Raw genomic sequence first — 23,223 nt, 5'->3', positions numbered from 1 at the left:
TATTCATGCAATTTGTTTATATATTTATTATATTTATATATTTCAAATTCTTATGACTCATGATTTCGAATATAATGTTAAAAACGTATTTTTTTTAAATGCCCAATAAACAATATATGCATTTTATTTTTATAAACGAATTTTGGAATGAATAGGTACTTACAATAAACTTAAAAACTTAATTAATTGAATAGTGACTAAAGTGGTTTTATTTAGTTTCAATGTTTGCATCAACCCGAGCAACATAAAAACTTAAATTATCAAAATCAACAACGTCAACATTGGCGAACTACAAAAGGATATTATAACAGATTGCAGTGTATTCCAGTCAAAATTTGAACAAACATTAGCTGAAGATGATATTTAACAGCTCAGATTTGTTGGGAAGTAAATCAACAACGATAACGATAACGCTGAAATTTTTAAAGTTTCTCTTAAATAACATTTATTTGGTTTGCTGTAGTGTTTTTACTTCTCTATCATTAAATTTTCAAGACGCCAACTCCAACACCACCACTGTGGGCAAGCATAGGCGATACAATCACCCATTCATCAGTTGCCGGATCATAGACTTCAACAGTAGACAGATTTGTTTCTCCGTCATAACCTGGATTATAAAATTACCACTAACTTAATATCGATTTTTTTTTTTCGATTACAATCAAAATTTACCTCCGATAGCCCAAAGTTTTCCCATATTAGTAACGAGAGCAACACGACTTCTTTTGCAATGCATTGACTTTACTAGTTTCCATGTGTCTGTGTTAGGATCATACACTTCAACCGATCGCAGGAACGAGTTTCCATCGTATCCTCCACAAGCGTACAGTTTTTTATTAAGTGTGGCTACTCCTAAACGACATCGCCTGCTTAACATGGACTTAATTTTTACCCAAACATCCTTTACCGGATCGTAACATTCGACTGAGTCAAAAATCGATAAGCCGTCATGGCCGCCAAGAATATAAACTAGACCGTTAAGTGCAGCAACACCTCCTGCTGAACGGTATTTCATCATTGGAGCTACCTTAAAGGAAAGAAAATGTAACGTAAAACTTAAAACCCAATAAAATTAACCAGCCACTTACTCTTTTCCAAGTATCTGTCTTTGCGTTGTAACATTCCACAGTGTTTAACGATGTTACACCATCATAACCACCGCAAACATAAACGCAATCATCCAAAGTAGCAACACCAACAGCGCTAAGGAAACGTACATACATTACAAACAGGTTATGTAATTGAAAGAATTTAAGAAATTTTATGATTTGTATTAAAACTTACCTGCGTTTATCAAGCATTGCTCTGCCTTGAGACCATTTGTTCAATTTAGGATCATACACTTCAACAGTTGATAGACGTTCGGTGCCATTGAAACCACCGAAAGCGTATAATTTGCCACAAATGACGGCAACACCTACTCTGGACCTAGTAATTTATGTAATAAAAATTAAAAATAAATATAGAAACCAAAGCAGGACTCAAGAGTCAAGAGGAAACATTTTAAGAAAAGCTAAAACTAATAGAAATCCAACTATTTAGAATACAAAAACTTAAATAACAAACCTACGCTTCACCAACTCTTAATAGATTTCTCCCGGAAAAGGCGCTCTTTCGGTGTATAATATCTTTTAAAGATCAATTTAGCTTTTTGAGTTCTCTGACAACATTGGCGTGGTGGTGCCAAATTGTATCGTCATCTTCATATGGTGCACTATTAATAGCCGATAGGTGTGAGCTGTGACATCTGAGACAACAACATGAAACGTGCACACCCAACAGGCCACGCAGAGCAGGGCTACTTTCTGATGTTCTCACCGAAATCAAAGGTGATGTTATAGCCCTCCAGAAATAGCGATGAAATGGACCAGGGCAAATGCGTTTGTTAGGACGTGCATGTGCTATCAAAGGAAAAACTTAAAGAGTGTTTTAAGCTTTTGGGGTATTAGCGAAAGAGTGAAGAAGATCCACATAAGGGCCAAACTTTATCACTTGAGAGCACATGCATTCCTCTACGGAAGAGAAGGATGACTACTTAACGAACTCTTTGCAAAATCGTATGAGCAATGCACCGACGCAATCTTAAGATTTTGTTGGGAGAATTTATTGCCAAAATGGGTAAGGAAGTCATCTTTGGTAGGTCAATCGGAAGAAATAGCCTGCACGACATCAAGTCTGAAAAAAGGCTCAGGCCTATCGACTTCGTAGTCGAAAAGAACCGAGGAATACCTGGTTCGACTTCAAATATAATCCAATAAAAAGCCACAACGTAGGCCTTCAGACCGTGGCATCAAAGAAGAACAAGGGCTTCCAGCGAGTTCTACGTAGACAAGAGAAGGGAAGAATACAGCTTGCTCAGAAGAATTGAAAAGAATCATGAGCATAGTGCAGTCAAGAATTTCTTAAGATGTTTTTGCAGGAAATGTGTGATGACCAACTTGTCGCCATAGTTTGGTCGGAAGAAAGTATTCGACGAGTGGAGCTTAAGGACTAACCCTTTAAAACATCGCATACAAGATCCCGTCAAGTGTGAATGTCTGAAGCCATGACACACTGACGAAATGATTGAATTGTGGATTCAGGCTTGACAATTTTACCATCGACCAAATGCTGGAGAAGACCCAAGAATATAACATAGACGCACATCAACTCCCTCATCGATTTGAAAGTAGCCTATGATAGTGTCAACAGGAACGAGCTATATCGTTAAGTGTTCAGTTTTGGTATACCTTCCAAGTTGATAAGTGTTGTCAGAATAAAGTTGTAGGATGATCGTTACTCCGTCAAAACGTTACTTTCAAAACCACTAGAGAATTGCGATAAGGCTACGTTATGTCATGTACCTTCTTCAAAATTGTTCTTCAAAGATTAGTGCGTAACAAAAATATGACTTCGATATTATGGTTAGCAACAAACGAGCAGTTACGAGTCTCAAGCCAACAAAATAGGTCTTGTGTAATGAATAATGACAAAACGAAGTATATTCTGTCACATATATCGTCTGGAACCCGAAGCGATTAAAATCAAACGATACCAACATTTCAATCGAGACCACAGTTCCAATTGCTGTTTTGGTTTAGAGCTCCAGCATAGTTTTCAACGATGAAACAGAAGATTCGAGAAATTAAGACAGACGAATAGATTGCGTCAGCTAGAGAGGCGTATTTATTGATGCGTAAGACCTCCACAATTTGTAACATCATCAATAGTAATGCAATTAACCAACTCATCAACTAAATATTGAGTGGCGAAAGTTATAATTTTACTCTCTTATGAAACTTGACTTACTGGGGAAGTTGTTGATAAACAAGCGTTCGTTTTTTTTTATATAATTAGTGAACACTAAAAGGGTTTTGTATACCTTAAATATGAAAAAGACACAGTGTCGGCATTAGGAAAAGAGGGAAGGGTTGGATAGGAGGTGTCGGTGTACATTAGTTTTAAATTTCTGAACATTGTAATGACAGGCAAAGATATGCGTGGCAAGGCGTTCCACCTTCGCTATTTCACTAGAGCATAGCCCGTTAAAATGACGGTGAAAAAGGGTGAGGCAAGAAACCTTGTATCGATGTTCGAGTGACGTAATCGAGTTGATAATGTTAATGTCGGCAATCATTTTAAAAGCTCTTTTTTGAATACTGTCCAAGAGGCATAAATAAGTTACTGGAGCACCAGCCCAGAGATGAATGTTATATTCAAGTTTCGGACAGCATTGCGTTTTCGAAGCATTAAATTCCACACGATTTGTTATTCCTCATTATACAATGCTGTGTAGGTTGTAATTTAATGAGGTAATCATATTTTGCCGTTGCAGTTCCACATCCGAAGAGCAGGGTTTTGAATCTGGAAACGAATATGAAAAGCTAAGAGTGCTATCGTCAGCGAAACAATGTATTGGATTAGAAGTAGCAGACAGGAGATGCTGGGGCACACCATCATTTATTTTATGAGTTTCAGACTTGAATCCGTCCAAAACAACTTGTATTGAACGGTTCGAAAGAAAATTTCTAATCCAACGTAGAAGAGGTTCGTCGATACCGAAAGCACGCATTTTCGATAAGAAAGCAAGATGCCAGACTTTATCAAATGCTTTTGAAATATCAAGTGCAATAATCTTACTTTCTCCAACCCGATGCAAAGATTTCTTCCACTGTTTGGTGAGATGAACCATGAGATCACCAGTGGACCTATTGATACGAAAGCCGTATTGCCGGTCATTAAGAAGCTTCCGTTCTTCTAATTAATCAGCTTTTCCTTGACCTGAGAAAGAAGGGACGTTAGTAATATCGGTCGGTAATTTTGGGAGAAGAAGATTCGCCTTTAAGTTTTCCAACGACTCGGAATGAGCCCAGAAGAATAGGATAGATGGAAAAGCGTACGCAGTGGTTTTGCTAGCGTGGAAGAACACCTCTTCAGAATAATAGCGGGGATACCATCTGGGCCAGCGGATTTATGAATGTTGAGATCTTTAAGAACTCTTGCCACAGTTCGAGTACGAAGAGGGATTGGTCCCAAAGAATCATTTACGCGTTCCAGAACTGGGGGAATCATGACACTATGTGGTAAGGTGGAATTTTCGGCGAACTGCCTTGCAAACAAGTTGGCTTTATCAATAGAGCTAACTAAAGGAGTTTCATTGACAACAAGCGTAGGAACCGAGGAAGAGGAAGAATTCCTCATGGTTTTTTACAAATGACCAAAAATTCTTACTGCCTTAGGGACATTGCAGTATTTTCCGCCGTAATTTTTGGTCATGTAAAAATTTGGTCCTTAGAATATAGGCGTTTCAGGTCTTCCTGGCTTGCTTAAACTTTTTCCGGTTTTTCTCAGGTGGGTTGGATTTAAAACGCCGGAAGCTCACCTCTTTCTCCTTGATAACCTCTTTGCAGCTCGAGTCGAACCATGATTTACCCTAGGCCTTAATACTTTTAACCCTATTCCGGATAAACGTTTCCATTCCCAGATGAATCATACTAGAAATCATATCTGCATTGGAGTCTACGCCGAGGAAGCATAGCGACCAGTTAAAGATCCTGAAGAAATTATTGAGACCGTCCCAGTTGGCTTTCTCGTACTGCCGAACGGTTCTCTTTGGAGCTCTTTCTCTTTAACTGGATTTGTTTGACACGAGAAATTAGCAGATATGACACTGTGGTCCGATGTGCCTAGAGGCGTCAATACACTGATTGTGTACTTATCAGGATCAGAAGTGAGAAACAAGTCAAGTGTATTTTCTGCTCGGCCGTTAAGGTCTGATATACGAGTAGGCTCCTAAATGTAATTGAAAATCATTTTTCAATTAGAATTTATATTTATTCAGATTTTAAATGCGACTGCGAAGAAAACATCTTTTCAAATAAATTTTCTTTCTTTATTCACTTGGAAACCGATAAGCGTTTAGTTACAATAGAAGTTAATAAAGCTTCTCCTTTAAATCGTTTATAATTTAAAGTTGGCATCTGTTCTGCAAAAGCTAAATACATATGTAACTTTCCTAAATTCGTATTTTATTAGTCATCTTTGAAAAATAAACAAAGATCTGAACGGAATGTTGCATTGAAGTAAATTACATTATCTAAAAATCAATAACAAAACAAGGTTAGATGCTTTTCAAGTGACGCAAAACGGTTTCAAAGATTGTCGGGAGTATTTTTGTATTCGGAATAACTTGAAATTTGAGGAATTTAAATGTATCCTGTCATGATTTTTACATTAGTCGCACTTTGCGAACCGACTAATCTATTCCAATTGTTATCATAAATATTGTCAATTGAAGTTTTTACCTACAATGAATGTCATTAATATTCGGTGTTTTATTCTTAAATATACTTTTGGTGGTTTTCTTGTAGTAAAATTTGAATTTAGGTTTATTATTTGGTTAGTTTATAAATTAGTATAAATTATTCTCTACATATTTCATTATAAAAAAGCAATCAACTGCATTAAGATATGCGATAAACAACGCAAAAGGACACATGTAAAAGCTTCATAAATATTCGGTTTTTTGTTTTTTTTGCTGAGTTTGACACTGCCCCGATTAACAGTTTGTCTATTCAAGAGTACCATTTTTAAAAGAATTTAGTGTAGGATCGTTTGGTTTCATTTAAAAAGTTAATCATGGGGCGCAAAGGAAAAAATGAAAGCCTTGAAAAAAGAAACCTTTTTTTTACCATAATACAGGTGAAACATACCAACAAAATTCCTGATATTTAAGACATAAAGCCAGACAACTGTCGGTGATATACAGTGCCGCTCACTTGAATAGCACCCCCCCTTTAGTTCGAGTTTAAAGCTCAATATCTTTAAAACAAGTAATGAAAATGACTCTTTTTTTTCTTTTAAATCAAGTTTATTAAGTTCTGTAAAAAAAGGGAAAGAATGGAATGTATATTTACAGTGGTTATTTTTATATTCATTTTAAAGTGATGTGACTCAAAAAATTTGAATCGAATTTAGCTCACTTGAATAGCACCTCTTCATTTAAAATTAATTTATTAATATTTTCAAACATTTAAACAAATTTAAATTATAAGGAACACAATTATTAACATTAATTTTATGAATAAAAACAAAAATTAGTAATGGGTGGTCCTGCCTTGATTATAAATAACCTCATACATCCTGTTCGGTAGGGAATCATACAAGTTTTTGATATATGACAGTGAAATCGAGGCCCAGCTACACTTAATGGCTTCTATTAGCTCATCTTTACTACCATATTGTTTCCCAGATTCATATACTTTTCGAGTAAGCATCCCCAAACATTTTCGATAATGTTTAGGTCTGGCGAATATGGTAGCCAATCTAACAATGAGACATTTTGGCGCTCTAGAAATAGTTTTACTACTCTGGCATTGTGGATGGGTGCGTTATCCTGCTGCAATTTCCATGACAAGTCACCAAACAATTCCTTAATCGAAGGAAAAACCTCCTCGAGTACCTCAATGTATGATTGCGCATTCATACGAGGAGTCAAAAACTGCAACTCCAAAGTTCCATAATAAGTAATGGCTCCCCAAACCATAACACAGCCCACTCGGCTGTGTAAACGATCCAAATGATGTTCCTCTTTCCGCAAATCATGGAAGTAATAGTTAAATCCATCAGGCCCCTCTAAATTAAATTTTTTTCGTCAGAGAAAACAACACGGTACCATTCCTTGCTCCATGTCATATTAGCACGACAGAAACTAAGGCCTTGCTCTTTACGGGACGGGTAAAGCGGTGGTTTTTTCTTAAGCTTTAATCTTTTTAAGTGTGTAGCATTAGAAATTACCCGTTTTACGGTAGATACACTTGCTTTGACACCACTTTTTTCTTTTATTTTGAGGGCAGAATCATGCGAATTTGACGCGATTCGCAGGATTGCTCTTTTGTCAGCAGCGCTAACAACACTAGACGTTCAGCCTTTCATATTTTTACCATAGCTGGACTCGTTCCGTAAAAATGTGGATATAACTTTGCGGCTTCGTTGCGTTTTTTTTAGCTATTTGGTGAATAGACAGGCCACACTCGCGATAAGCTTTAATTTTAGATTTCTCGTTCTCTGCCAATGATTTACCACGACCCATTTTGACTGAAATTATCTTAAAATGACTAAAAGAAATGGAAAAATATTTTTTAATAACTATCTGGCTTGTAATCCACACGAAAACTGATAATATAGGGGGTGGTGCTATTCAAGTGAACCTAAATAAAACCACGTTTTTCACAGTAGTTTCAATAAAGTTAACAAAAACTATATTTAACGGAACATTTCCAATGTATGAATTCGGTCACAGAGAGAGGAATTTAAGAGATAATTAAAATATACAAATATTGCAACGGTATACTGACTCAAAGACCCGAATTCTACACAGTTACATATTGCATAGTGGGGGCGCTATTCAAGTGAGCGGCACTGTATTTCGGAGGTATAAAAGAGAAGGAAGGATCGAACCGAAGAAGCAGATGGGTCAACCAAAAAAGTAACAACGAAAGAAGATCGGCTTATAGTAAGAAAAATTATAGCAAATCCTCGTTTAAGTGCACCAAATATTGTGCAGGAAGTGTTAATGGAATGCAAAAAGAAAATATCTGCACCAACGGTACGCCGAACCATAAAGACAAATGGCTACAATGGTCGTGTTGCCCGAAAAAAAAGCCATTTATCAATAAGCGCAACAGGCAAATTCGGATCAAATTTGCCAGGGAACACAAAAATAAGGATGCAGCTTGGCGAGTAAGTACAACCTCTTTGGATGGGATGGAAGAGTTATGGTATGGCGCAAGCCAAATAAAGAGCTTAAAAGCAGGAACACAAAGCCAACAGTGAAGCGTGGAGGCTGGCATTTTGGCAAAAGGCATGGGAAATTTAGTATTCATCGACGGTATATTGAATAAGGAATACTATTTGAGGATCCTAAAAGAAAATTTAAGGCAAAGTGCTGAGAAAATGTGCATTTTAAGGAATTAAGGCGCATGTTGTAAGGAATTGGCTTCTGTATAACTGTCCAAAAGTTATCCAAACACATCCACAATCTCCAGACCATAACTCAATCGCGAATTTGTGGGATGAATTGGACCGTCGAATTCGCGAAAACCCTGTCTCGTCAATAAGTGCACTTAAGCAACGGCTTCAAGAAGAATGGAGCAAAATAGGAATTGAAAACCTCCAAATTATAAAAAAAAACATGCCAAAACGACTGGACGGATTTTTATCCAATCAACGGTATCCAACGAAATATTAAAATCAATGGTAAGAAAGATTAATTAAAAAATTAATTTAAGTATGTAAGAAAAACCGAATATTAATGAAGTGTTATTTTTTGAGTTATCGTATTCTTTTTTATTTTATTTTGTTATTGAAATTATTAAATACGAAATATGTAAAAAAACGAATATTAATGAAGGGTTATTTTTTGTTTATTTATTTTATTTTGTTAATTTGCTATTTTAATTAAAAAGTGTATTATTATATTGAAATTATAAAATAAAAAAATATTTCAAAGAAAAACTGGTTTTTAACTATTTTCAAGTTTAAAGTAAAAAGTAGTGATTTTATGGAAAGACACAAAAAAACGAATATTAATGGCACTGACTGTAATTGGAAGTTATATTTGATACTTCTTTTATTTTTTCCGAGCGAATATTTTAAAATATATTTGAGTGAGAATTTAAAAATCGGACAAATATGTTTTTTTTTCTTTTTAAATTACAAAATAAATTTTATTTTTTACCATAGTTTCCATTTTTGCGTCTGAGTGAAAGAGCAGGGCAAGTGCATAGGAGATGAGAGATTGTTTCCTCTTCTTCTTCGTCCATACAGCTCCTACAGAAGTCATTTGAGACTACGCCAAGTTGTATTGCGTGTCTGCCTATAAGACCCGTAAGGGCACCTATTAGGGAGCTAATATGAAGTCTGCTTTGAGATAACAAGTCTTTAGAGCTCTTTAGGTCCAGTGAAGGCCATATGAGTTTTGTGGCTGCGCATGTTGGTAAGTTGCCACCTAGAATTTTCTGTCACAAAAACTGTTTCTTTTAGCATAAGTTTACATGTAGCTATCGGTATATATATCTTCTCCCTTTCAGGTTAAATAGGTATGATTCCATTTTTAGCGAGTTCATCGGCTCTACAATTACTTGTGATGTCTCTGTGGCCCGGCACCCAACAGAGGGGAATGTTAAATTGCTGCGCCATCTCCATAAGAGACGATCGACAATCGAGGGCCGTTAAAGATTTGGTTGAGACACCGTCAAGGGATTTGATAGCAGCCTGACTGTAAGAGAAGATGCGGATATCAGAAGTTGATATCACGTTTTCTCTTAGTTAGGAGAGAACCTCTTTGATCGCTAAAATTTCCGCTTGGAAGACTCTACAATGATTAGGGAGACGGAATGGGATGCTTAGATTAAGCTTTTCTGAGTACACACCACTACCAACTCCCTCATTTGTCTTGGATCCATCTGTATAAAAATGAATACTTTTGTTATCCAGGAGTTTTTTGTCTTCCCATTCATCTCTAAGTGGAATGGATACCTGGAAGTTTTTTCCAAATAGGGGTTTAGGAATAGTGTAGTCTATGTACTTTGGTATAGAACCAAAGAGGTTCAAAATGATGGATTGCCCCACATTGTTGTAGGTCCATTGAGATGAGGCGAGTCTTATCGCTGTACTCGCTGCCACTTGTTTACTGAAGATGTCGAGGGGTGTCAGATGGAGGAGAGTGTCTAACGCTGCTGAGGGTGTGGTTCTCAATGTCCCGCTTATGCAGAGACATGCAGTGCGTTGGACTCTGCTGAGTTTGTCGTAGTATGTGACTTTCTCCAGGGCAGTCCACCATACTGCAACCCCGTACATAAGTATTGATCGGATGACCGATGTGTATAGCCAGTAGGTTATGCGAGGTTGAAAACCCCATTTGCTTCCTATAGCTTTCTTGCAAAGGAAAAGAGCTGCTGTATATTGGATTTCCAACTTAATTTTTTGTCCAATATCAGACCAAGGTATTTGGCATCATTGGTAAAAATTAGTGGTTTATCTTTTATTGAAGGAGGTACAATTACTGGGATCTTGTATTTCCGTGGGAAAAGGACGAGGTCTGTTTTTTGAGGATTAATACTAAGTCCGCAGTGATCAGCCCATCTAGTGAGCATATTGAGTGCATTTTGGAGGAGGTCTCTCAGTGTATTAGGATGTTCCCCTGTGACGGCGATAGCAACATCATCGGCATACGCAACCACTCTGTAGCCTTCTCTCTCAAGGGATTTTATTAGTTCGTTAACCACTATGTTCCACAGGAGAGGGGGAGGGGTTTACATTTAATACAAGTAAAATAATTTAAAACAAACTAATTTAAGATTCGAAAAATCATTGATTTTTCTAATTTTTGTTTTGGAAATCGTTAGAGCGGTTTTTTTAAAATAATTTTTTTATATATAAATTTTTTTAATTTTGTTCTGAAAATATTTTTGGTATGAAGTTGTTTAGTGATTGTAAATATACGCTCAACATTTGAATTTAGTAAAAAAAAATTTTACCGGTTTTTGAAATATAGAATTTTGAAAAAAAATTCAATATTTTTTTTTAAATCCAAACAATACAAAATTGCACTTTTGATAAATGTTCATCGAAATTTAATTTTGAAGGTAATAATCGCAAATTTACAATGAAAAAAACGGAGCATTTTGTATACTCATCTTTTTCTTATGTTAACAGAACTAAATAACACTTTTATGTTTTTTTTTTTTAATTCCTCTTAACTGTATATGCATTATCATAAGGTACAGGCAAATTTATTTATTCATCAAGCAGAGACACAGCTCTTAAAGACTACTTAAAAATATTTAACAATATAGGTAAAAATATAACAAAATAAGTACATAAATACTAACCACCGAGATTGAGACTTAGTAACAACCTTTTTTTTTAAAACAATCTCTAATCATACATAAATTAAAATCAATGACATTACATAAAGAGTTAGCTTGTCTTTAACAGCGAGTTAAGGGTTCATTGGTTCCATAGTTAACCCTGTGAAAAGGAACATAAAATAAACGACTATTTCGTAAGGTACGATTTGGAACGTGATTCGTTAGTGACGAAAGTAAATCAGGGCAAATGATTTTATAATTACATAAATCGCTTACAAACATGACATCAAAATATTTACGGCGTGTTTCCAAGTATTGAATGCCTAATAACAGACACCTCGTTTTATATGATGGCATGTCGACATTCTATCGTAAAATCCGGATTGCTGTTCTAGTGAAGCGTTTCTGTATTCTTTCAATTCTATTAGCATGAGCAGCATGCAAAGGATTCCATATAGGAGAGCAGTATTCTAATATGGATCGTACATAATAAAAATAAAGAGATCTTAAAGTAAAAGGATCTAAGATGTTTTTAGCATTCCTTGAAATAAAACCGAGCATTGAACTGGCCTTAGAAATGATGTAGTCGATATGGTTGCAAAACGTGAGTTTTAAATCAAAGATCACACCCAAATCTTTTTTTCTGAAACCTTGGACAGAGCAAATCTATTTATTTCGTAGGAAAACAATATTGGAGACAACCTACTGTAAAACATCATACTATGACATTTAGAACATTGGAAGAACAACATGGATATACAACTATAGACGTGCGAAAACTAGCTTTAAAACATTTTGAAGAAGATAAATCTGTACGTCCTATGGTTAAGATTGGTTAAAAGAAGCAAGATGTCTACAGTACGAGATATCATACATACAGATATCACATTGAAAACAACAAGTTCCGTTGAAAATTTACAAAAAATCTGGAAGAAGTAAGTAAAGTGGTGAACGTTGGAGAGTAAAACAAGTTCAAAACAAGTGCACTTAAGTTGACGGTGGCGAAAGTAAAGCAACATTTACAAAAAGATGTTAACCCTGAAACCGTGAGAGTAGTGTTCCGAAAAAGTAGATAGATAGATAGATATTTTTTTTTTTAAATATTATTTGGTTTCCTACCGCTTAGTTCACAAAGAGATTTAATATTAAAAATATATCTTTTTACGTTATATTTACAACATTATAATTACAAATTCAGAAAGAAAACATTTAAATTTTGAAGGAAAATATGATAAAAACCTTCATTAAAGTATAACAAACATTTCATTAAGAAATAGATTGAATTTTAAAACACATAGGATACGTAAAGTAATAAAAAAGTTACATTTAAATTGAATAAATATAAGTAGATAGATAAGTAAATAAAAAAAATATATATAACATATAAATTAAAAGTAAATAAATAAATAAATAAATTATTTAGCAATAAAATCTCAAAAACAAAAGCAGATACTAACTTAGAACTAAATAACAAATAATAAATAGTAAATAATAAATTAAAAATAACACATACTAAATGTTTAATAACAAATAACAATAAACAATAAATAAATAATAAATAGTAAGTAATAAGTAATTAAAAATAAATAAGCTCAATTGTACTACCAAAGGGTTGCCAGAAATATCACAGTTCATTAAGAAATGATCAGTTAATTTTCGAATTATTGTGCAAATCAATTCAACACCTGTTGAATGATGCCAGGGTAGATTAAGCATCATTTTAAAAATCTTGTTTTGACACAATTGGAGTTTTTTTATATGAGAGATTGGGCAATTACGCCACACCTGACATGCATACAACAACATTGCTTGAAAAACAACCTTTTGTGTAATGATCTTATTTTTCAATATTAACTTTTTTAATTATTTTTGCTAATATGTTCTTTACAGATAAGCCAATATTGAAACTAAACCTTTTGCGAAGAGAGGATGCAGGTGTCATCTGCATAAATCCCTTATTCAAAATAAGGTAGCTGTGGAAAATCAGACGTGTACACATTATATAAGACAGGACCAAGAAATAAACCATATTGAATATTAAGTAACACGGATTTACATTTATTAACGTACACTTGAAAACATCTTCCTGATAAAATACTTTGAATGGTTTTTATGAGAAAACTTGGAATCGCGAATGTTTCCAATTTGTAAATAAGAACATTATGCCAAACAGAGTCAAAAGCTTTTTCGATATCTAATAGGACCACTTATTAGTTATTTGACTCATTTTATTTCAAAATAATATGTATGTATAACATTTTCATATAATATATAAAAAAATATAATATAATATATCTTATTATGTAAGTCGTATCGGTATGGCTTATGGCCGTCTACCAGACTGACGTTTTCGAAAACTTACTTACTTAAGGTGGCGCTACAGTCCGGGGCGGACCTGGGCCTCAACCAACAAGCGTCTCCAGCCAGCTCAGTCCCTAGTTAGCTGTCTCCAGTTTCGCACGCCAAGTTGGTTGAGGTCCTCTCCCACCTGCGTGCGCCACCTGAGTCGCGGTCTTCCTCTACTGCGCCGTCCTTCGGGATTGGATTCGAAGACCTTCCGGGCTGGAGCGTTGATGTCCATCGGCTCTACATGACCTAGCCATCTAAGCCGTAGGACTTTAATTCTGCTAACTAGGTCAGTGTCGCTGTACAGCCCGTACAGTTCGTCGTTATATCTTCTCCTCCATTCTCCATCTATGCGTACGGGACCAAAAATCACCCGAAGAATTTTTCTCTCGAAGCATCCTAAGACGCTCTCATCTTTCTTTGACAGGGACCAGGCCTCAGCGCCATAAATGAGAACCGGGATGATGAGTGTCTTATAGATGGTGATTTTACATGCTCGAGAGAGGACTTTACTTCTCAATTGCCTTCTAAGTCCAAAGAAGCAGCGATTTGCAAGAGTTATTCTTCGTTTGATTTCAGGGCTGGTGTCGTTGTCTGCATTAATAGCGGTGCCTAGATAGACAAAGTCCTTAACTACCTCAAAGTTATAGCTGTCCATGGTGACGTTTTGTCCAAGACGTCGTCGTTCAGTGTCCTTTTTTGATGACAGCATATACTTGGTCTTGCCCTCATTGACCACTAAACCCATCTTCATCGCTTCCGTCGCAATGCTCAAAAACGCTCCACTGACATCACGCTTTGATCTTCCAATTATGTCAATATCATCTGCGTATCCGAGTAATTGGATGGATCTTTGGAAGATTGTGCCTCTAGTGTTGACGGTTGAGTTTTGCACAATTCTTTCCAGAACGATGTTGAAGAAGTCGCATGACAGTGCATCGCCTTGTCTAAAACCTTTTTTGACATCAAATGCATCAGTAAGATCTTTTCCGATCTTGATAGAGCAGCGTGCATTCTCCATCGTCATTCTGCACAAACGGATAAGTTTGACAGGGATGCCAAAACTAGACATTGCTCTGTAGAGCTCTTCCCTATAGAAGTTGTCATACGCGGCTTTAAAATCGATAAAGAGATGGTGGGTATCGATTTGAAGCTCCTGGGTTTTCTCCAAGATCTGCCGTAGTGTGAATATTTGGTCGATAGTGGACTTTCCTGGTCTGAAGCCACACTGATAAGGACCAATCAGGTTGTTGACGAATGGCTTCAGACGTTCACATAATACAACAGAGAGGATCTTATACGCAATGTTAAGGAGACTGATGGCTCTGTAGTTGGCGCAGTTTAGAGGGTCTCTTTTTTTATGTATCGGGCACACTATGCTGAGATTCCACTCATCAGGCATGCTTTCTTCCGACCATATTTTGCAGATGCGTTGGTGCATGCTCCGTACCAAGTCATCGCCTGCTGCTTTGAATAGTTCGGCAGCGATGCCGTCAGCTCCAGCAGCTTTGTTTGACTTAAGTTTAGATATAGCTATCTTCACTTCGTCAAGGTCGGGTAGGCGGAATTGTTGATCTGCGTCGCCGAGGTTGAGTGGTTCTATCTTCCTTACAGCGGAATTCGGTTCGTCATCGCCGTTATATAATTTGGAGAAGTGATCTTTCCATATTCTCAGCATCGAATGCGGTTCTACTACGATGTTCCCCTGATCGTCTTTACAGGCTTCGGTTCGTGGCTGGTACCCTTGGGAGGTTTTTTTTACCTTTTGGTAAAATTTACGAACCTCATTCCTGTTGTGACATCCCTCTATCTCCTCGATCGCGCGCTTTTCATGCTCTCTTTTTTTCCATCTAAGAAGCCGGTGTTCCTCTCTCCTCTTCGTAGAGCTCGCGAGCAGCTCTAGTCCTTTTGTGCAGCGCCGTTTTGTATGCCTCTTGTTTCGCTGCGTGCGCTTGCCGGCATTCGTCGTCAAACCAGGGGTTTCGCTGTTGTGGTGGCCGTGTGAAACCTAGCACTTTAGAGGCGGCATCTCTGATGGCTGCAAGGCAATGTTGCCACTGGTTTTCAATGCTTAATGCAGGAAGCATAGGACTCCTTAAGAGGTTATTAGAGACTCGATCGGAAAAGGACATAGCAGTCTCTTGCGATTGTAGCCGTCTAACGTCGAATCTTCTAACAGTACTTCCTTGTTTTGGCTTGGATCGGGATATCCGTAGCCGTACCTTGGCTACAACGAGGTAGTGGTCCGAGTCAATGTTGGCCTCTCGGAATGTTCGGATATCCTGGATACTGGAGAAGTGTCGTGCGTCGATCGCAATGTGGTCAATCTGGTTGACGGTTGATTGATCAGGAGATTTCCATGTCTCCTTGTGGATATTAAGATGCGTGAACTGCGTACTAGCTACCAGAACGTCTCGCCCAGCATCGAAATCGACCAGCCTGAATCCGTTGTCGGAGGTGGTGTCGTGCAGGCTGTATCTCCCGATTATTCCACGAAAGATGTCTTCTCTCCCTAGCTTGGCATTAAAATCTCCTAAGACAATTTTAATGTCATAGCCAGGGCACTGCTCATATGTCTTGTCCAAGAGCTCGAAGAATACGTCTTTGGGGTCTTCATCTTTCTCCTCTGTTGGGGCATGCGCGCATATTAGGCTTATGTTGGCGAATTTAGCCTTGATGCGGATTGTCGTGATGCGCTCGCTCACACTGTTGAAACTCAAGACTTTTTGCCTGAGCCTAGTTCCAACAACAAATCCACACCCAAATAGACGCTGTCATTGTTCTCGGTAGCAGTCGCCGTAGTAGATATCGCAGTCTTTTAGTTTGCGTTTGCCCGGTCCATCCAATCGCACTTCTTGGATGGCTGTAATATCTGCCTTGCAGCAGTTTAGGGCTTCCGCTAATTGTTCGGCTGCACGTGTTCTGTTAAGGGACCTAACATTCCACGTATATATCCGAAGTTCGTTGTCCTTATTTCGTTTGCGTGGGATGTCAACAGTGAATCCGTCCGTATCCGAAACTTGTTGGTGCTTCGAAACTTAAGGTATTTTTACGTGGCCAGGAAGTCACCCCGACGGCACAACCTCCAACCTGGAGGGCCAGATCCTTAGTATAACTCCAAGGAAGGGGAGCCGGATAAACCGCTCCTTACAGGCCTGGGCTCCGAATATGTCGAAGAAGCCCTATAAGGTGTTCACTAAGTAGTTCAACCTTACTGGAACTGTAGACGCCACCGTTGATTCTATCTCGAGAATTCGTCCGCAGCCGCCTGGATAAGAAGAGGTGCCTTAGCGGGAACACCTCGAAAACTAATACATTTTATTTAACAAAATAGGAATAATAAGTTACATTGATTAATATTTTTCTTATTTTTTTATTTTAAAAATCTTCTTCGATTATAATTTTTTTATATTTAAGAGCAGCAATAGAATAATTATAAAGCGAGTCCCAGCCTTCTTCTTCATTTAATAACCTGAAGAACCTCAGTTTCATTGAGGTTGGTTTTATTAAAGTATATAATCCGGAATTCTTTAAGGACTGGACACACCGCAATAAAGTGAAAGGTATCTTCTCGTGCTTTCATATTACAAAGGCTACATAATATAGGCAAATCGGGTCGATGTGGCATATAATTAGGGTTAAGTTATTCTCCCCTTGCTTTAAGAATAATGCTAATTTTATCGATTGTGTTGTTATTTATGATCTAGCTTCAGACTCATATCTTCCATACGTCATATTAAATTATCATATTAAATTTTGACTGGATTGTACATTCATTGCTATTTCAAGATCCATACCAAATATTGAAGCAAGGCTCTCCCACTCTTCTACCATAAGAATTCATTTCTTTGACTACGTAGTTAAAATGCATCTATAGTGAATCCGTTATCAGAGGAGGAGCTCTTGCTTCTAGATACAGCATATAGTTCGGAGAGTTTCGTGGCAATCTGAAAATTCTTTTAATGAAAAATCGGAGACATTTTTCTACTTCTTCGAAGGAGGTGTATCCCCAGACTTGTCTTATCTTTTGTTTTGCACTGTGCTGGATAAATTTATTTTTAAAACGTTCCCATATTGAGGAGATAACTCTTTTTGCCTCTGTTAATTTACCCTCTAGATACTTGTAAATCTTCAAATTTTATGTTATTAAAATCCTAGGTATTTGTGCTCCCGTGCTGTTTCAATAACATCACCTTTGTATGTCCACTTTTCGTTCTGCTTATGCCTGTCGTCTCCACCTCTAAACCCGTCATTTTAGATTTTTCGATATTCACTACCAGGTTTCATCGTATATTGCTCAAGTCTATTACCATAATTTGCATTTTATCCACCGTATCAGATAAGAAGACTTTGTTGTCAGCATACATGAGAGCAGGTATAGTTACTCCTCCCATCATAATTCCTCCTTTTGTTTCATCTGTAATGTCGTTTATATACATGGCAAATAGAAGTGCACTCAATATACAACCTTGTTTGAGACGCGTTGATTTTGCAAAACTGAAATAATATTGCTTGATATGCCTATCACACTTAGCTTATAAAAAAGCGCATTACCGTCAATTGAGTCAAAAGCTGCTCGGAAGTTGACAAAGAAAGCATATAATTTCTTCGCTTTTTTTTTAAATAATCGGCAATGTTTATAAGGTCAAATATTTGGTCCATGTTTGAGTATTTTTTCCTGACCCGGCCTGAAATTCTAATAGAATATTGCTATTTTCTACCCATTGAGAAAGTCTGAAGTGTATAAGTCCTGCAAACAATTTAACGGAGGTACTAAGAAACGAGATTGCTCTATAGTTTGACGGATCTTCAAAAGTGCCTTTTTATGTATTGGCAAAATAATTGATTTCTTAAAAGCTTCGGGAACTAAACAACTTTCGAAGATTTGATTGAACTCATTTGTAAGATAGATTATGAGCTCGTTTGTGGCATTCTTGTAGAACTCAGATGGTATACGATCATCTCAAGGGGTCTTGTTATTCAGGAGTCGGCTAAAATGGTCTCTTAACCTTGATGCTTTCAACCTTTCGGCAATGAGATTTCTGTTTGCATTACCAGCTTAACAGCTTTCCATATTCGATTGATCAAAAACTGCTTTTTTGCTATTGCATATTCGTTTAAAATGTTTTTTTCGCTTCAGTATATAGTTCTTAAAAATATCAACGTTAACCAACCGTAGAAGATTTAAGAACTTAAATGGTAGATGTCTAGCTTTTGAATACTCAATATCAAACCATTTTTGTTTGTTAATTGGTTGTTTTCTAAGTGGTCTGCTTTCTGGGTTCTATTCCCAAGTTAATTTGGTTATCGATCTTATTTTTATCTTTCCAGGTTAGTTTAGGGATAAGTTACAGTTGTTTCTTATTTAAGCTGCGATCTAAGTCCGACAAAGAAGAAGTCATTTCAAGAGGCACGTGATCTGAGAATGTCTCAGCTCCTACTGTGAAGTTGCTAATAATGTTACCCCAGTTGCCAGTGACAAAGCAATAGTCAATGACGGAGCATGCAGTACCACTTATGAATGTATAATCTCCCTCGGGATCTCCTGCGCAGCTACCATTCAAAACATGACAATCATAAACATCTGCATGTTCCAAAATCTAATAGGACCATACATGTACCTTCCTGCAGAACGATTGTTTTTGATAATGTTACAAATCCAAAGAACTTGATGTGAAGTACTATGGTGGCTCTTAAATCCAAACTGTTGGTCAGGAAAAATATGTTTTTCTTCAATTAAAAAGTTGATTTTTTTTAAAATACTTTTTCGAACACCTTACTCAAACTTCTAAGAAGACTGATTGGCCTATTGCTACTAGGATTTTCCCTGTCTTTACCAGTTTTCAATATTGGTATGACCTTCGCTATTTCCCAGGTCCCAGGAAAGTATTGATTCTTCAAACAGAAAATTGATAATCAACGTTAGATACATTCTTCCTGACTTGGGTACATTTTTATTGTATACATATTTTAAATTTTCGGTTTCCCTTACTCGCAACTCCTTTATTATAGCGGAAACATCATTAACAGATACGTATTCATCTTGGGGTGTTTTTGTTATAGAAGATAAAATTCTTTAAGAGGCAGCGTCTACCAAACTTATAGAACTTATAGTATCTAAATCACTTAGCTGTTGGGATACCTCATGGTATTTTCTGAATTATACAGCAAATGCATTCGCCTTTCACTATCAGTATAAAGGACCTCATTAGAAATTTTAAGCGAAGGAATTAATCTCGGCTTATTTTTTATAATTTTAGAAATGTTCCAGAAAGGTTTATCATTTTTCTGTAACTGGCTGAGTGTTTGGTTCCATTGGGTATTTCGATTTTTTTGAACATCCATAGAAATCAGTTTATTAAAATATTTCAACTGATGGCGATGTACTGGCGAACGGTATCGTTGCCACTGTCTTCTAAAGAGTTGAAAAGTTGTTGGGGTAGCAAACGAGAGTGGAAGAGAGAGGTGTTTCAACTAAAGCACCTCTCCTTTCACCCAGACGACAGCAGAGGAATTTCCAAGATGGAATCAACGGTGGCGGTTACAGTTCCAGTTAGGTTCAACTACTAAGTGAACAGTTTCTAGGGCTACTACGACATATTCGAAGCCCTGGGCTGTTAGGAACAGTTATGCATAAAGAAACCACAGTTGCGAAACACCAACAAGCCTCGTATACTGATGGAATTTCCTTTGACAACCAACGCAAAGGAATTAAGGACAACGAGCCTCGGATATGCACGTGAAATGTTAGGTCCCTGAATACACCACGTGCGGCCGAGAATTATTTGAGGACTAGACTACTATAAAGCAGACATCACCACCATTCAGGAAATGCGATGAGATAGACCGAGCAAAAAAGAGTGAAAAACTGCGATATATACTATGATGTCTCCTACCAAGAAAACTAGCAACTCTTATTTGAATGCGGCTTTGTTATTGGAGCCAGCTTAGGCAACTAGTCTTGAGCTATAGATGCATCAACGAGTAGCTGATGACCATCCGCATCAAACTAAATCCAGCAACAGTAGCCTAATCATTGCTAAGATGCAATCAGAGAAGCCGCCTTTGACGTACTGGGTTTCAAGCAGCCACCAACAAGAAACCCCTGGTTTGATGAGGAATGTCGGCAGGCAAATGCAACCAAACAAACAGGTACGCAAAGCGGCGCTACATAGAAGGACGAAAGCTGCTCAAAAGCTTTATGAGCAGAAGAGGAGAAACGAACACCGACTTCTCAGAAGGAAAAAGAAAGAACATGAAAAGAGTGCGATCAAGTATGTTGGGAAGGTTCACATGAAGTTCGAAAGTTTTATGAACACCTGAAACAAGTTACATAAACCTTGAACCGAAAGCTGCAAAGACGAAAATGAAACAGCATAGTGGAACCGCAGTCAATGCTGAGGATATGGAAGCTGGATAACGGCGACGACCAACTCAATTCAACTGTCAGGCAGGATGATCTAAGACGATGTAAAGACTGCCATATCTAAGCTGAAGTCTAACAAAGTCGGTGGAGCAGATGCCTTGAAAGCTGAGCTCTTCAAAGCAGCTGGAGATATTTTGGTTAGGAGCATGCACCTAGGCTCCACTATGAACGCAGAAAACAGCGCTGAGATCAAAAGAAAAATAACTCTTGGTAACCGCTGTTTCTTTGGGATAAAAAAGCAATTGAGTAGCAAAGCCCTAAAGTGCAGCTGTATAAGATCCTTATACATGGACTATGACAAAAGTGGATGAAAGAACCTCGGGATCTACGGTCCCGTATGCATATAAAGGTAGTCGAGGAGAAAATGAAAGGACAAGCTGTACAGGTTGTACATCGACAAGGACTTGTTAGCCAGAAGATGGATTGGTCTCGTAGAGCGCATGGAAACCAATACTCCGGCCCGGAAAGCCTTCAAATCCATATCCACAGGCCAGCGCAGTAGGGTAGATCCGCCCTGGACTGTAGTGACACCGTAAGCAAGTAATATGTTGTTATTTTGTTTTTAATTAAGTCGGCAGATTATTCCGAGGAAGTTTAAAATATTAAAAAAAAATACAATACTTTGGAAAGGAGGAGAAAATATAAAATATGATATAATTAAAGCAAAAGAAAAGGATTTTGTTTAAGAATCTAAAATATCTAAAAGAAAAACTAAACTACATTCATATTTCAAGTTTAAATTATTAACATTTATTATTTCCTTACCTCATCATTGACATTTGTTCGCCCATTTCCCATTTCTTTGTTACTGGATCGTAAATCTCCACTGTACTTACAGATTCTCCATTACTTGTCAAACCACCCACGACGAAAATATGGCCTACCAAAAAATCAGAACAACGAAGACGAGTTCTAAACGTACAAACATCATAAATAGGTACAAGTTAGAATCCATACCGGATAGTAAAATTTACAGACAATTAGTTTTTACCTAAAACTCTGGAGCAATCCTCTGCGTTCTGGCATTAGGTGGAAATCCTTAGCTTCATCCAACAAATCTCTACAAAGGTGTGATGTGCGAATCAATTCTTCACGTGCAACACGATCAGCAAGAAACTGCGGCGATAGCAATGGCAGCCGAACCCGAGCCAAAACTTGTGGGAATACAACAGACCTCTTGTCTTCGCTGTACTTAACCCATCGCATACAAGCTTCGAAAATATTCTCCTCTGTTAGTACGTTCAATTCATCTCGACGAATAAGATCAATCAACTCATCATAATTTAAAGTAAGAAATTCTTCCGAGTCTGAAACCTTAGAAAAGTTATAATCTATATATTTGTCGGCCGATTGAACCAGGTGGGTACAGGCTAAAGAGTCAGCGAACTGCCTGATTCCCAACACATTGTGGGGATTGAACCTATGAGTAATAACTCTCTTAAGACAAATATTCTTTATGTCGAATGTTTACAAACCTTGAAATAAGAAAATCCGCACAAGCGTCTCTCACTTTTTTTAGTTGCAGAAATGAGGCACCCACCATAAGGCTCTGTACATTTTGATTATCAATACGAACAGTACCACTGTAGGCAAAATTGATAAGACTCTCTAGGGCACTACAAACAAAATAAGAAAAAGTTGCGCAAACTGCTCGACAACCAGACTATCCATACCAACCATACCATGGTTCAATTTCTTTCATAGTGATTTCTTTTATCCTACTCTCTGCCATGTTGTTGGTAAACATTGCATAAAAGTATGGAATTGCACCAGCAAGGACAATTCTGTGAGCAGAAAAGGATTGATCCTCTACCTGGGAGCGATACCAAGAAGAAAAAACGAAATTGGTTTTGTTTTTGTTGATTTTATTTTTTCCCATTGACGACTTACCTTGAGGGTAACATCACAAAGTTTACCCTGTCGTCTTATTTCTCTCATTAATGGCAAACTTTCACTGAGTAGTCCATCGTGGGTGAAAACAGCAAATTTTTCGTCATCTTTTCCATTTTCTGATAAATCCATTTTTCGTCTTTTACAAAAAATTTTGTTTGTGATTTATTAGGTTTATGAAAAAACAACAACAACATAAAACAAAGCACT

The 23,223-nt window shown here is 37.2% G+C and overlaps 1 protein-coding gene across 1 annotated transcript; it reads right to left on the bottom strand.

Annotated features, from left to right (window-relative positions):
- Nucleotides 1-23,223, bottom strand: LOC129940245 (kelch-like protein 18). Its single transcript, XM_056048509.1, has 10 exons — nt 23,014-23,223; nt 22,806-22,936; nt 22,599-22,739; nt 22,115-22,543; nt 21,889-22,035; nt 1,285-1,428; nt 1,089-1,203; nt 673-1,027; nt 473-607; nt 1-413 (listed from the first exon to the last, which is right to left on the bottom strand). The coding sequence occupies exons 1-9, from the start codon at nt 23,143-23,145 to the stop codon at nt 483-485; spliced, it is 1,719 nt and encodes a 572-aa protein (XP_055904484.1). The 5' UTR covers nt 23,146-23,223; the 3' UTR covers nt 1-413; nt 473-482.

This window comes from Eupeodes corollae, chromosome 1, assembly GCF_945859685.1.
Source record: "Eupeodes corollae chromosome 1, idEupCoro1.1, whole genome shotgun sequence".
Lineage (NCBI taxonomy): Eukaryota > Metazoa > Arthropoda > Insecta > Diptera > Syrphidae > Eupeodes > Eupeodes corollae.
The sequence above is the reverse complement of the archived record's forward strand: the minus strand, read 5'-3'. Positions and strand labels throughout refer to the sequence as shown.